The following is a 15,447-nucleotide window of genomic DNA, read 5'->3' on the forward strand; positions in this document are numbered from 1 at the left end:
GATGTTCATGCAGTTTAAAAATGCAATTTTTTTAAATTTGCATTTTTCACTTCCGCAAGGGTCCTATGTACTTCACACTAGCAAACATGAAGGACTGACTGTAGATCTGTTCAAAAAGGATAATAAAGAAATGTCTTATATGTTTGCTAACATGGTAACTCTCCTGCTTCCACAAATTTATTATGGTGAAAACAAGGTGCAAAAATCCATGGCTTGGTTAACATAGGCTACGTGCTGAGCTAGGACTAAGTTCTGTTGAATTCAGTGAGACAAACTTCTTGAGTAATTTTAAGATTGCTCTGTTAATGAGACAAAACAGAGGCTGTGGTAATGCTCTGCTATAATATCCAGCTAACTATTTAAAACTAGACTTTTGCAGTATTTTTTTTAAAAAATGAAAGTAACCAGAATAGGTAAAGGTAAAGGTTTTCTCCTGACTTTAAGTCCAGTCGTGACAGACTCTGGGGATTGGTGCTCATCTCCATTCCTAAGCCGAAGAGCTGGCATTGTCCGTAGACACCTCCAAGGTCATGCGGCCGGCATGACTGCATGGAGCGCCGTTACCTTCCCGCCGGAGCGGTACCTATTGATCTACTCACATTTGCATGTTTTTGAAGGTTAGGAGGAGTTGGGGCTAACAGCGAGCACTCATTCCGCTCCCAGGATTTGAACCTGGCACCTTTTGGTCCGCAAGTTCAGCAGCTCAGCGCTTTAACGCACTGTGCCACCAGGGGCCCCTTAACCAGAATATTCAAGGTAATAAATTTTGGCTGAAGGATTCTGTTGTCCAAAGAGTAGGTTTCCCAAGCTCTTTGTTTTCCTTTCACAACAACCCTATGAAGGAAAATGAAACTAAGGCAGGCAGTATGGTTCAAGTGGTGCAAATATGATAGGTTTTAATCCTTTCCATTTGTTACTGCCTTCTTCCTAAGTCAAATATATACTTATTAGGAAGCCGAAAGAGATCCATACTGGGAAAGTAAATATGACAACAGGAATGAGGCTTGAGTGCCGATCCTCTCTTCCTTCAACTGTCTTGCAACATCCCATTTCTCTAGGAGTCTTGTGACCTCATCACACTGCCTTTTCGCCCACCATAGAATGGTTTGCTGACATAGCCAGCATGGTGCCTTACAGATCTCATCATATGATGCACATTTACTTCCAGTAGGACTCCGTGCTGGCTGGGTCGGCGATCTCTTCTACAAGTGGGAATTCTGAACATGGGAAACTACCCGTGTTCAGATTGTAAATGCTGGGGACAGCGTGGGAGGAAGCTAGAAAGGTACGCTTTCCAGTGTGTGATCGGCAAGTGGGTGATGCTTGGCGCTGGGCAATGGATTTACCTCACTGCCCCAAGATTTGCCTCACTGCTCTGTAGATTCCTTTCATCGATCTCCATGTGATGAGGTCCCTGGAGACTTCTAGAGAAAAGTCTTGTATGGCTGGAATTCCGTAATGCAGAGAGCAGGTGCGTTCCTGCCCTACTCATGTCAAGCTCAGTTTCAGATTATGCAAACAGTGCTTCTGTGTACAAGTATATACTGCAATCCATCCCTTCTTTTCAGATAGAATAAGGGAGATCAGATGTGTAAAGAATAATTGACCAGTCATATGTAAACATTGACTTCTCTGGTTTAGATAGGGCCATTTCACACCACACAGTTGAATCACTATGGTTTCATGTTGATTGCCATGGTTGCATCCTATGGAATCATGGGGTTTGCAGTACTGGAATCTTCAGGAAGTATTATGGAATACTGGGATTTACAGTGTCAGCTAGATAGCTCCAGTGCTTCTAAAAAAAACGTCAGTTCCTAGTATTCCACATGGTGCAGCTGTAGCAGTTAAACGTGGACTTATGGGGCAGAACTATGTGGTATTACAGGGCCCCCATTTTCCATTCTTGCTAGCACTTTCTGAGCAAGGAAGCAAAATGAATTCACCCCAAAAAAAGATTGGCAGGGTTCAGAAGAATGGGAGAAGTCATTTTGTCCCACATTTTGCTAGCACAAATTCACTGCTGCCCAGGTGGTAAGCTGTGGATTAAAACCTATATATCAGGGATTGGGGTTGTTGTATGTTTTCTGGGCTGTATGGCCATGTTCTAGAAGTATTCTCTCCTGACGTTTCGCCCACGTCGAGGGCAGGCATCCTCAGAGGTTGTGAGGTATGGAGAAACTAAGCAAGGAAGGTTTTTATATATATTTGTGGAAAGTCCAGGGTGAGAGAAGAACTCTATGTCAGTTGGAGGCCAGTGTGAATGTTGTAGTTAATCACCTTAATTAGCATTGAATAGCTTCATCTCCTGGCTTCTTCCTGCCTGGGGGCATCCTTGTTCAGAGTCGTTAGCTGCCCCTGGTTCCCATGACTAGGAACTCCTCTGTTTTCAGAGTGTTTCTTCTTATTTACTGTTCTGATTTTTGAGTTTTTTAATACTGGTAGCCAGATTTTGTTCATTTTCATGGTTTCCTCCTTTCTGTTGAAGTTGTCCACATGCTTGTGAATTTCAATGGCTTCTCTGTGTAGTCTGACATGATAGTTGTTGGAGTGGTCAAGCATTTCTGTGTTCTCAAACAATATATTGTGTCCAGGTTGGTTCATCAAGTGCTTTGCTATGGCTGATTTCTCTGGTTGAGTTAGTCTGCAATGCCTTTCATGTTCTTTGACTCGTGTTTAGGCGCTGCGTTTAGTGGTCCCTATGTAGACTTGTCCATAGCTGCATGGTATACGGTAGACTCCTGCTGTATACCAAGAGAGGATCCCTCTTGCCCTTCACTGACCGTAGCATTTGTTGGATTTTCTTTGTGGGTCTGTAGATAGTTTGTAGGTTGTGCTTCTTCATCGGTTTGCCTATGCGGTCAGTGGTTCCCTTGATGTATGCTAAGAACACTTTTCCTCTGGGTGGATCTTTGTCTTTACTCTCCTGGCTTGCTCTTGGCCTTACAGGTCTTCTGATGTCCATGGTGGAGTATCCATTGGCCTGTAGAGCCCAGTTTAGGTGGTTTAGTTCACCTTGGAGGAGGTTTGCAGATTCTTTGTGCACAGTCTGTTAGGGCTTTGGTTGTGCTTCTTTTTTGACTTGGGTGATGGCTGGAGTTTTTATGAAGATATCTATCTGTGTGTAGGTTTTCTGTAAACTGTATGGCCCAATTGTTGATTGGGTTTGCGGATGACCAGAACATCTAGAAATGGCAGTTTTCCTTCCTTTTCTTTTTCCATGGTGAATTGAATGTTTGGATGGATGCTGTTGAGGTGGTACAGGAACTTCCTGAGTTCCTCTTCCCCATGGCTTCAAATGGTGAAGGTGTCATCAACATATCTGAACCATACAGTTGGATTTTTTTGGCGCTGTTTCTAGGGTTTGTTTTTCAAAGTGTTCCATATAGAAATTTGCTACTACTGGGCAGAGAGGGCTCCCCATGGCCACTCCATCTTTCTGTTCATAGAATCCATTGTCCCACTGAAAGTAGCTAGTGGTGAGACAATGGTGAAACAGGGCTGTGTTCTGGGAAGTTTTGTTTAATTAGTGTGAGGGCGTCAGCTACCAGGACTTTAGTAAATAAGTATGTATTGTTGAATGCTCCCGCTGTTACTAAATTGATGTTATACCCGAAGTGCTTAAATTATGGGTAATCAGAGGTTTGCTCAATTAATTATTTCTGACATTGGATTTTTAATCTATGCATACCTTCTCCATCCCTCAAGAGCCAGGAATCATTTTTCTGTTATTTTGCTTGTACTGTACTTTCAAATGGAAATTGTTGCTTATTTAGCAGGGTAAGTAGTGCAGTGGTTTGTGCATTGGACTACAATTCTAGAGGTCAGGGTATAAATCCCCACTCAGCCATGGAAACCCTCTGAGTGACCTTAGGCAAGTTATTTTCCCTCGGCCTTACAGAAAGACCATGGCAACATCCCATGATAGCTTTTCCTTAGAGTTGCCATAAGTTAGTGACAATTGAAGTCACACAACAGCAACAACAGTCAACATTGAACTAATCCTGGTTTAGTTTGGTAACTAGCCTGAATCTGAACCTTTGAAACATCAATAAAAATCTTTATAGAAACGCAAAATTGGATTTGATGAAATGTCACTTACTGGTCAAGGGATAAATGTTTCTGCCTCACCAGTTGATGCATATTGAAAGAAGTTGTCTTTGTTATTGATATCCATGCATGTACCTCTTTGCTTTATAGAAACTGTGCTTCAATAAATCTACTTAAAGGTTATAAAAAAATCTTCTAATAAAGTTGTTTAAAAAGTGTTATCTTACCAGCAGGCTTTTCATTAGTCTTTTTCCAAAGCTAATGAATAAATCAAGATGACCTGAAAATGATGACAGAAAACCACTTATCATTTTAGCTGCTTTTAGCAACTGGTGCAAAGAACAGTGATGAAAATTAACGTGAAAGATAAACTGTTCCTTTCTGAAATTTAAATGAGTGCAAATGTGCTTTCTGAACAGACATGAAAGAAACAAGGGAGGTTTAACATCAAAAAATACATTTTGTTTTGAGAGTTAGGGGATTGAAGAAAATTACTGCCTGGTAACACTAAAATTTTAAACAGAATGTGGGATGGTAAAAGACAGGGTTTGGGGATAGGAGAGATTATGCAGAGCACTGCTCTTAATCTACAGTTGTGTCAAGTGTCAAACTAATCTGTTTGAGCCAGCATAAGAATAGTGAAAGGTGCTAGAAGAGGCCACCCTCCCACTGTTTATCCCATTTGGTCAGCTTCAGATGCAAGCAGAGATCAGGGATGGGTCACTTCACAGGAGGATTCATTTTACAAGACATTGAAACTCAGTTGCTTCCTGGACAATACAGGTTCGGAGCATGTTGAAGCCTCCTTGCTCATTCCAGATACTCCATCTTCCCCCTCTACATTTGGACCTAAGTGCAAGGTCTGGGTGCTTGGAGTATAAATTGTAAGCAAGCACGATTTGTGATTCTTCACCTTCATGCCAGATCATGAAGAACATCTGTTAAGACTTCACTCTACATGTCCTGTTTCTTGACTTGTAGAATGTTAGCCCACATGGAACTGCCTTAACTATAATCTTAAATTAGGTTTCCTATCTCAGTGTACTCCATATCCAGGAGAGTGTTCCAGTTATCATTTCCTTCCATCCTAAACTGCATTCTAGAACACTAATTCCCAAGAATGGGTCTTCTCATGTTGTTGGACTTCAGCTCTCAAAATTTGTAACCATTAGCCATGCAAACTGGAAGCTGAAAGGAACCCAAATTTAGGAGTACTAATACAGTAAGTGGAAACCTCTGCATTACTTTCTGTTGTATGAAATTGCTAGGAGGCAGAATATTCTTCAACATCCGAACTTTATATATAATTCTCTCATATTAAAAACTTACAGTTCAAGTAGAGTAATAGATTCTCACCGGCATGAACAGTTCATTTTTACTTGGAATAGATGATGCATTGACTTGCTGAAATGCACAAGAATTAGTCATACTTCTTATAAATGGCTACCAAAGAACTGGCTGTATAATTTGTCATGTATAATATGTAGAATCATTCCCTCTTTAAAGCTAAAAGCATTTTTAAATAGTTGGTTTTTTTAACATTCTTACTCATATCTTCAAATCAGGGATAATCTGTCATGCACAAGGGAGTTAAAGACCACTTAATGTATGGAACAGGAGGGTGAACCACATCAGGTTGTATGATAAACAATAAAGTATTTATTATTGTATGGTTCCTGCTGGATCTGGGGATTGGTACATTCTCAGAGGAATCATTAGCTGGGAAGTTTCAAATTGCATACAACTAGGCTTGTCCATTGGGATCATTAAGACTTTTTTGTTCCTTCAAATATATTTAAGCTTATACCTTGAACTAACCATATACTCAGAGATGTTCAATTTCAATACATGTTATGTTGATTGTTCTACCAACCCAACAAGATAGATATTTATTATCCTTTTATAGAGAAAAGCTCTATAGCAATTAATCACCAACTTATATTGTTCTATAATGTGTATTTTTTTAAGTGTATACAGTAGAGTCTCACTTATCCAACACTCGCTTATCCAATGTTCTGGATTATCCAACACATTTTTGTAGTCAATGTTTTCAATACATCGTGATATTTTGGTGCTAAATTCGTAAATACAGTAATTATTACATAGCATTACTGCATGTTGAACTACTTTCTCTGTCAAATTTGTTGTATAACATGATGTTTTGGTGCTTAATTTGTAAAACCATAACCTAATTTGATGTGTAATAGGCTTTTCCTTAATCCCTCCTTATTATCCAACGTATTCACTTATCCAACGTTCTGCCGGCCCGTTTATGTTGGATAAGTGAGACTCTACTGTATATGTTTTCAACAGACTGCTTCTGGTTTCTAATCGCTGGCCTATGTTTTCCTTAAATCCTCAAAGGATTTAAGTCTTCAGTTAAATCAGCATTCCCTACTTGAACACAACTGTTTTCAAGTGCACTTTGGCGAATACGAATGATATCATCCCCGCAACACACATTGATTTTCTGAAGGTGAAGATCCAATGAATGAAACACCCCTTGCTAATTCTGTTATGAAAATCACTATTAACAGCAGAGCTATTCTATACAGAACTCTAGTTTCTTTAAATAAGGCTTACCTCTGAACAGGATGTCTTCCTTAAGAATAATACAAGATGTCCACAGGAGGGAGCTACAAGATAATTTCCCATCCAAATGTCACTACGGGATTTCTCGGTGAGAAGGACATGATGGACTCCTATTGCCTTGACTGGATTTTTTCTTATCATTTACAGCATTCATCACACAGTTTAGTGCTTTAAAAGAAACCCAAGCTGTGTACACTGAAACACACAAGATAGTTAAAAATGTAAAATACTGCAGTAGACCAACATTCATTTGAGCACATAGCTGCCCCAAATACTCCAAGCTCCCTAGAAAAAGTGGAAAAATATAAGACATCAGTAATAATCAAAGTGAACTGAACTAAAGACTAAATTTCAAATTTTAAAGCTGTAGGAAAAGCTTTCTTGCACAATGAGTTCGTAGCAGTCAAATTAGTAAGCAAAACTGAGCAGAACTTTCTTCAGTATAAGGAAAGTTTTGCTTCCAAGTAAAATGCGGAAAATCTGGGAAGATTTTGTTTTTGTTTTGGAAAAGAGCAAACTACTATTTATATTGTTCAAAAGACAAGATATTTCTGTTATTGTGGAAATAAGTCAGACCATGTTCACCATGTTGGTTAATAATATACATTGCTGATTATCTAAATCAGGGGTCCCCAAACTAAGCCCCGGGGGCCGGATGCGGCCCTCCGAGGTCATTTACCTGGCCCCCGCCCTCAGTTTTATAATATAATATATTGTATATACATATAATATTTATAAGAATATTATAATGTAATACAATATAACACTAATAATATTACCATATACAGTAGAGTCTCACTTATTCAAGCCTCGCTTATCCAAGCCTCTGGATAATCCAAGCCAATTTTGTAGTCAATGTTTTCAATATATCGTGATATTGTGGTGCTAAAGTTGTAAATACAGTAATTGCAACATAACATTACTGCATATTGAACTACTTTTTTGTCAAATTTGTTGTATAACATGATGTTTTGGTGCTTAATTTGTAAAATCATAACCTAATTTGATGTTTAATAGGCTTTTCCTTAATCCCTCCTTATTATCCAAGATATTCGCTTATCCAAGCTTCTGCTGGCCCGTTTAGCTTGGATAAGTGAGACTCTACTGTAATAATATTATATATTCTATATTACATATAATATTACTAATAATATAACAGTATAGTGGTATAGTTCGATATAGTAATATATAATGCTAATATTGTGCTATGCTAATAATATAATATATTGTATGTACATATAATTTGTAAGCCACTCTGAGTCCCCTTTGGGGTGAGAAGGGTGTGATACAAATGTAGTAAATTAATGCAGTAAATAAATTAATAATAAATAAATACATTTTAGACTTAGGCTCGCCCAAAGTCTGAAATGACTTGAAGGCACACAACAACAACAACGACAACAACAATCCTAATTAACTTGACTATCTCATTGGCCAGAAGCAGGAGCACACTTCTCATTGAAATCCTGATAAATGTATGTTGGTTAAAATTGTTTTTATTTTAAAATATTGCATTGTTCTTTCATTGTTCTTGTTGTTGTTGTTGTTGCACTACAAATAAGACATGTGCAGTGTGCATCGAAATTTGTTTGTATTTTTTTTTCAAATGATAATCCGGCCCCTCAAAAGTCTGAAGGATTGTGGACCGGCCCTTGGCTTAAAAAGTTTGAGGACCCCTGATCTAAATGAAAATGTGAATCTGATGAAACCTGCAACAGCGGGACTGGAAAAAGCCATCTGGCATCACCTTCTCCTTAAGATCTGTGACTTTGTCATAGACCTGCCTTCATTGTTCATTTAACATATATATTTTGGAATGTGAGTTTTCAAACATACTTTTGAAACTCAAACTGAAAGATAAATGATTAAAGGGTTGCAACAGGGAAGCATTAAAACTTGCCATTTTACAAATGTGATAAGCAAGGGCATTATTTTCCCCATTTCTGGGAATGTATAAGTTGATCTGTGATTATGCCGGAGCATAGCACATGCACATACACACACCTCACACACCTTCTATTCTTTCCAAAAACACAGTGGTTGCATGGAATTACAATAGTTGTGGAGAAACAAATTCAACATGTTTACTTTTCAATTACCTATACAAGCTATATTTTTAACTTGGAAGCTTGTGTTAAACCTTTTAAGGAATCAAAGTTTTGTTAACAAAATTAAAAACAAGGCATGAAAAACTAGACAAGATCATACAAAGATATGGGTTGTAATGTATCATCAATATTATGCTGACCACACCAAAGTATTTTTTAGGTGGATGTCCCTTAACTAATCATTAGTAGACAGGATCATAAACTCAATTTAATCTGGGCAAAATATTTGGTTAAAGGTTTTGTCAATCCAGGCTTCAGTACACAATCAGTTTGGGATGACATACAATTCCTGCTTAAGGATTCAGATATATAGAGGGGTAACTCCTTGTTCTACTTCTATAGGGAGGATGCTTACACATGGCCAAAAATGGCAGTAGGAATATGCAAAACAGAAAGAAAGAGTAAAACACATACATATTGAAAGTGTTAGTTTTTATGTATAGATGCAAAGTCAGAAGCAGTCATTAGAATTTAAATTTTATGGTATATAGACTCAGTTGCACCACACCCAAGATCATTCCAAATAAGTTATTTGTCTATCTTCTGTCTACTTCATTCCCTCGCTCTATTCTTCTTCCATTCCTCCTCCTCCTTCTATCTGTTGTTCCTTCTCACCACCCTAAATTCATTTTTTTGCTGTTAGGGCTAACTTCTTTTAAGGTGGCACATCATCAACTAGCATCATTTTGAGTACACTCTATCCGTGCAACCTGTATCCACAGTTTCATTCACCCATATCTGACCAATCATTTTCTGGGTCCTCTGTTGTGACTGTATCATATTCTTGGGATCAGAAGCCCTTAATTTCAATAGGATTGGCTATTATCCATGGTTTCGCATATTCACATAAATTCTGGGGACGTATCTCCTGCAGGGGTTGTACCATATTGTCTCTAGAAGAAGACAGTATTGTATACCATATGTTGTTTTCTACTATTGATGGAAGGCAGCATTCCTAAAATAATACAGGATGCTTTGTTTGACCATGAACTACATCCTAGATGTACAGAATATTGTCTATATGCATGTGCTAAATGGGGGGGGGGGGAGAGATGGTATGGGAAAAATATATGTTTTTACTCTTCTAATGTAGCACAAATCCTATGTAAAATCATTCTATGTATTTTTGACATTGATACTGAAATCTGAAGTATATACAGAAAGTCTTTACTTTCTTTACTTTACTTTCCATCATTTCTATATGGACAATGATATTGTTATATAGTAAGAACTGCAGTCTATAGTGATTTCTTAGCAGGTTGGTTGAATGAAGATTTTTGTGCAGCTTTAAGCATGTATAATTGGATATAAGCTCCACTGAGTTATGCATGGTCTTGGAATTATTTGAAAGAAACAAATGCTGTATTAAATTGTAACTTGTTTTATGCTATATATATATATATATATATATATATATGTGTGTGTGTGTGTGTGTGTGTGTGTGTGTGTGTGTGTGTGTGTGTGTGAGAGAGAGAGAGAGAGAGAGAGAGAGAGAGAGAGAGAGAGAGAGAGAGAGAGAGTGTTTGTGTCCTTTCTTCATAATTCTAAGAGAGACTTCTGTCAGGGATGGGTACGATATACACATTGAATTGAAACCAGTAAATCATTTAAAATTATTCATCAAAATTCAATTTATTAATTTCTTACTCAAATAGAAAGTCAGAGATAAGTAACTCTTCAACTGCTCTCATGAAAGATACATAAGGATATTTGCTGCTTTGATCCATTTGTTCTTCTATTACTGGCAAATGCAAATTATTCATTCCCAAGGCACAATTTTTAAACGACCAAAGGTTAATTATTTGATTTTTAAAAATATTTATTTTCTAGTTGTATAATATGCAAACCATAAATTAAAATGATACATTTATTAAATTTGTGTGGAGCAACAGGCCAGATTCTATGTAGTACAGCTCCTTTTTAATAGCTGAATCTCCAATTGTTCATGGTTTCAGAATAGATTTATTCTTACCATTTTTTTTTCGTGTCAGGAGTGACTTGAGAAACTGCAAGTCGCTTCTGGAGTGAGAGAATTGGCCGTCTGCAAGGACGTTGCCCAGGGGACACCCAGATGTTTTGATGTTTTTATCATCCTTGTGGGAGGCTTCTCTCATGTCCCTGCATGGAGCTGGAGCTGATAGAGGGAGCTCATCCGCGCTCTCCCCGGGTGGGATTCGAACCTGGCAGCTTGCAGATCAGCAGCCCAACCTTCAAGTCAAAAAGTTTTAACCCACTACTCCACCGGTGGCTCCTTACCATTCTTACCATGAAAGAGGCTTAAGGAAGTGCCAGTGGTGAGCATAGCAACTTGTGTTTCAATTCTGCATCAAAATATTTGAAATAATTGTGTATAGCAGTTGGAAGTGTCATTTGGACTTCTCGTCAAATAGCAAGGAGCCCCGGTGGCGAAGTGCGTTAAAGCGCTGAGCTGCTGAACTTGCAGACCGAAAAGTCCCAGCTTCAAACCCCGGGAGTGGCATGAGCGAAAGCTGTTAGCTCCAGCTCCTGCCAACCTAGCAGTTCGAAAACATGCCAATGTGAGTAGATCAATAGGTACCGCTCCGGCGGGAAGGTAACAGCACTCCATGCAGTCATGCCGGCCACATGACCTTGGAGGTGTCTATGGACAATGCCAGCTCTTCGGCTTAGAAATGGAGATGAGCACCAACCCCCAGAGTCAGACATGACTGGACTTAACGTCAGGGAAAACCTATACCTTTACCTCAAATAGCAAAATATTGCAAGTTGTCTCTGTTCAGTAGGAACAGAGCCATCCTGTTCCATACTATTAGATTCTCCAGTCCACAGTAATGTTTTACAAACTAGGTAACCGACCCTTTGGAAGTGTACATTATAAAAAGTTTAATTTATTTTTTTTTATCAGGAATCGGATTAGGGATGGGAATCATTGGTTCAAGATATAAATTTTCAAATAACTCTCCCTCTGGCCAGAATAGTCTCCTGGTGGCTTGATTTTGTACAGGCAGGAAGGAGTTCCTACCACCCAGTAGCACCTAACTCAGTTTGGCATTGCTGGGCAATCGTCCTAACTGTCCCTCCCCACCCTCCATTTTGTGCTGCTCTCTGGCCTCGGCACAGGTCCTACTTGTTCACTGTTGTGTGCTTTGGCATCAGCAGGGGTGATAGGGAGAGGAGGAAATCTTCTTTCTCCCCAGCACAGCCCATTACCCAGCAAGGTCCACAGATCACCATAATATGGGGGGATCTGGCTGTCAGCCTGTGTCCCTGGGCTGCCTGGTCCCAGGAAACACAGGATGGCAGTGGGGACGGTTGTAGCCAGTTCCATCTGAGAACCAGCCCAATTGTCCCCACAGTCCCTACATTGGGCTTTTCCCAGACTTTATTTAATAGGAGCAAAGGCCCCACGTTACTCTGGATCAACCACTTGCAACATTTTGCCACTGCTGAGCTGATTCTTCTCTGCACCAAGCTAAGTGGTCAATGTAAATCTGACCCATGACACCAGTTGGGAACAGGGTTAGTTTTGGTGAGTTGCACAAAATATAATTTGAATTTCTCTCCTGATGCAAAGTTAGTGGTCTTTTGTGTAAAATGAATGTGGGCTAAGTCCATGCACGATGGAGCTGGTTGACTGCTCATGAAAACACAACTCATCCATTGCGATTCATTTTACTAGCTTGTGCAGTAAAGCAGCAATTATAATAGTTCTTTCAGTGCTATATATCTTAAAGAAATACACAAATGCCACTTTTGAAAATGCACTACTTTCTTGGGACCAAAGAAGAAAATTACCAACATTTTCCTATTTAATGCACAGTTAATGATTAATTGAATTTAGATTTATATCCTCTGAATGATGTTTCATTTATTTATTGTCCTGTCAGAGACTCAATAATATAATAAAACAAAGTAATACAGTTTACTGTAAGGAGTGATTTCCTTTTCAATGAGGGCAAAAGAAAGTTAAATGTAATGTAATGAGTGGACATTACATGGTTTTAAATAATGAGAAGTATATACTCATTATTGTTCCAAAATTAATTTAAAAGGACATTTTTAGCCATTTTGACAGGACTGTTTTCAAATTTTATGCTGTTTTCTCTTGGTGTTGAGTAGACAGGAGTAGACAGTGGAGAAAGAAGAGAATTGCAGCAAAGTACTGTAATGGAAAAACTTGGTGATATAGTTTTTAACATGTCACACTTTAGGACATCTTTTCCCAATTTGTCGCTTTTGATAAGTGACTAGGAATAACACTATCCACAGCAAAAATTAAAATCGTGGCATTTTCATACATCTTAAAATGTTAGGCTGAAGCATCCTAGGACGGAGCCAAAGCCCAATGTGATGAAGTCTTAGGTCTTAAGCTTGAAGGTGATACTAGACTCTGGCTTTGCATAAGGATACTCATGTAGTGGTTGGAGCCAAAGTTGTAACATTATGGAGTTTAAAATGACATACCAATTTAAGCCTGGTCAGACCTTATTTGGTAATACATAAATCTAGATCAGAATGACTGCAATCCAGTTTAATTTTATTGTCAGATCTCACTATTGCTTACTACCTTGAGTTATGTATAAACACAAGAACGGAAGATAAACCATTTTTAAAATAAAGAAAAATAAATCTGTAGTACTAAGGCTTTTCAGAATAGCATACAAAGAAAAGTAATATGACAGACTCACAGTATAAAAAACGTGACTCATAAGAAGGATGGGAAGGAAGTGGGGGGAAACATAGCCCAGGCACTAGTTCTTCAAGTTGCAAGTCAATAATGCCCATCTGGGTTGCAATCTAGCAGTGCCAAAATTATGCTTGTTACGTTTTGATGAACTTAATGTCTTTGTTTTGTCCCTGACAGGTGACACTGGTGGAAAAGAGCAATGAGAATGACTACCTTTTGTTGATTCCCAGCAGCATGTCAGGTAGACAAATCTGGCTCTTTAACATCTTTCTCGATATAGATCTATCTATATATTTGTAACTTAGAGGTTCTACTGTGTGTGTTGAGACTTTGAGAATACCTAGAGCGTTACACAGTTGACATTTGGATCACTTTGCCATTGCTTCACATATTTGGTGGACTTGCAGATACCTGCATTCATTCAAAATAAACAACACTTATTTATTTGGCTCATTTTCTACCTTTCTCACAGGGAAGCAAAGCAGCTTCTAGGAAAGTTTAAAAGAAGTATCATTTAAAAAAGTACATATTCATTTTAAAGTTCAAATTAAATAGGGAATTATTTTTTAAAAAATATATCCAGTACATCTTTTTTAAAAACCCTGATTATAACAAGCAGCCAATTCCTGAAGGCCTGCCTGAATAATGAATTGTCCCTGCATTTTCTTGAGGAAGGTGTGTGCATCTCAAAGATGCAGCTCTTTGTACTGTTTGCATTATTATTGATTGAGAGGTACAGTGTTCCCTCACTACTTCGCGGTTCACTTTTTGCGGATTCGCTGTTTCGCGTTTTTTCAATAAACTCTAAAAGACTATTATAAATCATAAAAAATTACAGTTTACAGCCTAAGGAAGGGAGAAAGGAGAAGCCGAAGGGAGAGAAAAGGAGCCCAAGTGGCAACGGGAGGAGAAGGAGACGAGTTATCAACACACGATTGTTGATAAAGACTTAAAATAGTGTATAACTACTAAAATTGGTAAAAGGTAAAGGTTTCCCCTGATGTTAAGTCCAGTCATGTCTGACTCTGGGGGTTGGTGCTCATCTCCATTTCTAAGCCGAAGAGTCGGCGTTATCCGTAGACACCTCCAAGGTCATGTGGCCGGCATGACTGTATGGAGCAGCGTTACCTTCCCGCCAAAGCGGTACCTATTGATCTACTCACATTGGCATGTTTTCAAACTGCTAGGTTGGCAGAAGCTGGAGCTAACTGCGGGCGCTCACTCCGCTCCCGGGATTTGAACCTGAGGCCTTTCGGTCTGCAAGTTCAGCAGCTCAGCGCTTTAACACACTTCGCCACCGGGGTTCCACTAAAAATTATGTATAAATATTAAAATAATAAAATAATGTATAAATATTAAATACTAAAATAATGTATAAATACTAAAATAATGTATAAATATTAAAATAAATATACCATCCCTACTTCGCCGATTTTCACTTATTGCGTGTGATCCTGGAACCTAACCTAATAAGTGAGGGAACACTGTACTGTAACTGGGAAACTATACTTTTTTCTTAGCTAATTCAACAGTTTGGGAGGGTGTGCCCTATTTTCCTAAATATTACAGTACATTGGAATATCCCTTACCACAACCCTAAAAAATCATCTGTTGTTATTGTTCCAATAAAAGTCATCTCCACTTCAGTATTCTTAGACATGGGATGGGCAAATTTGGGGAAGGTTGCAAATGGGGAAGGATGGGATAAGTCTTCCTGGTAGTGTAATCTTAATTTTAAAAATTACCTCTCATTAAACCCTCTTATAATAATTAAAACAAGGATGATGTCTGATCTCATTTATGAATGCCAGTCCTATCAGCCCAATCCAATTTGGCCAATGATCTGAGATAGGAAACAGAGTGTCATATCTTTTGGATGGCTTCATATTCCCCATCTCTAATTGAAGAGGAGAAATGAGATGTAGCTTTAGGCTATATATTGAACATCACATATAGTTTGTAATGTCACATGTAGTTTATGAGTCAGTTTATTTTGCCACTCACTTCAAAGGAGATGATGTCAATTGAAGT

At 38.5% G+C, this 15,447-nt stretch overlaps 1 protein-coding gene across 7 annotated transcripts in view; it reads left to right on the plus strand.

Annotated features, from left to right (window-relative positions):
* thrb (thyroid hormone receptor beta) overlaps nt 1–15,447 on the plus strand; it is a 266,903-nt gene that overhangs the window by 176,620 nt on the left and 74,836 nt on the right. For 5 of the 7 annotated variants that reach the window (XM_062958089.1, XM_008118958.3, XM_008118960.3 and 2 more), the window contains one exon: nt 13,594–13,657. The exons of the other annotated variants lie outside the window; for them this stretch is intronic. In XM_062958089.1, the coding sequence (XP_062814159.1) occupies nt 13,594–13,657 (64 nt within the window). The remainder of the gene's footprint in view (nt 1–13,593; nt 13,658–15,447) is intronic. 7 annotated transcript variants of the gene reach the window in all.

Source organism: Anolis carolinensis, chromosome 6 (assembly GCF_035594765.1).
Source record: "Anolis carolinensis isolate JA03-04 chromosome 6, rAnoCar3.1.pri, whole genome shotgun sequence".
NCBI classification, from domain to species: Eukaryota; Metazoa; Chordata; class Lepidosauria; order Squamata; family Dactyloidae; genus Anolis; species Anolis carolinensis.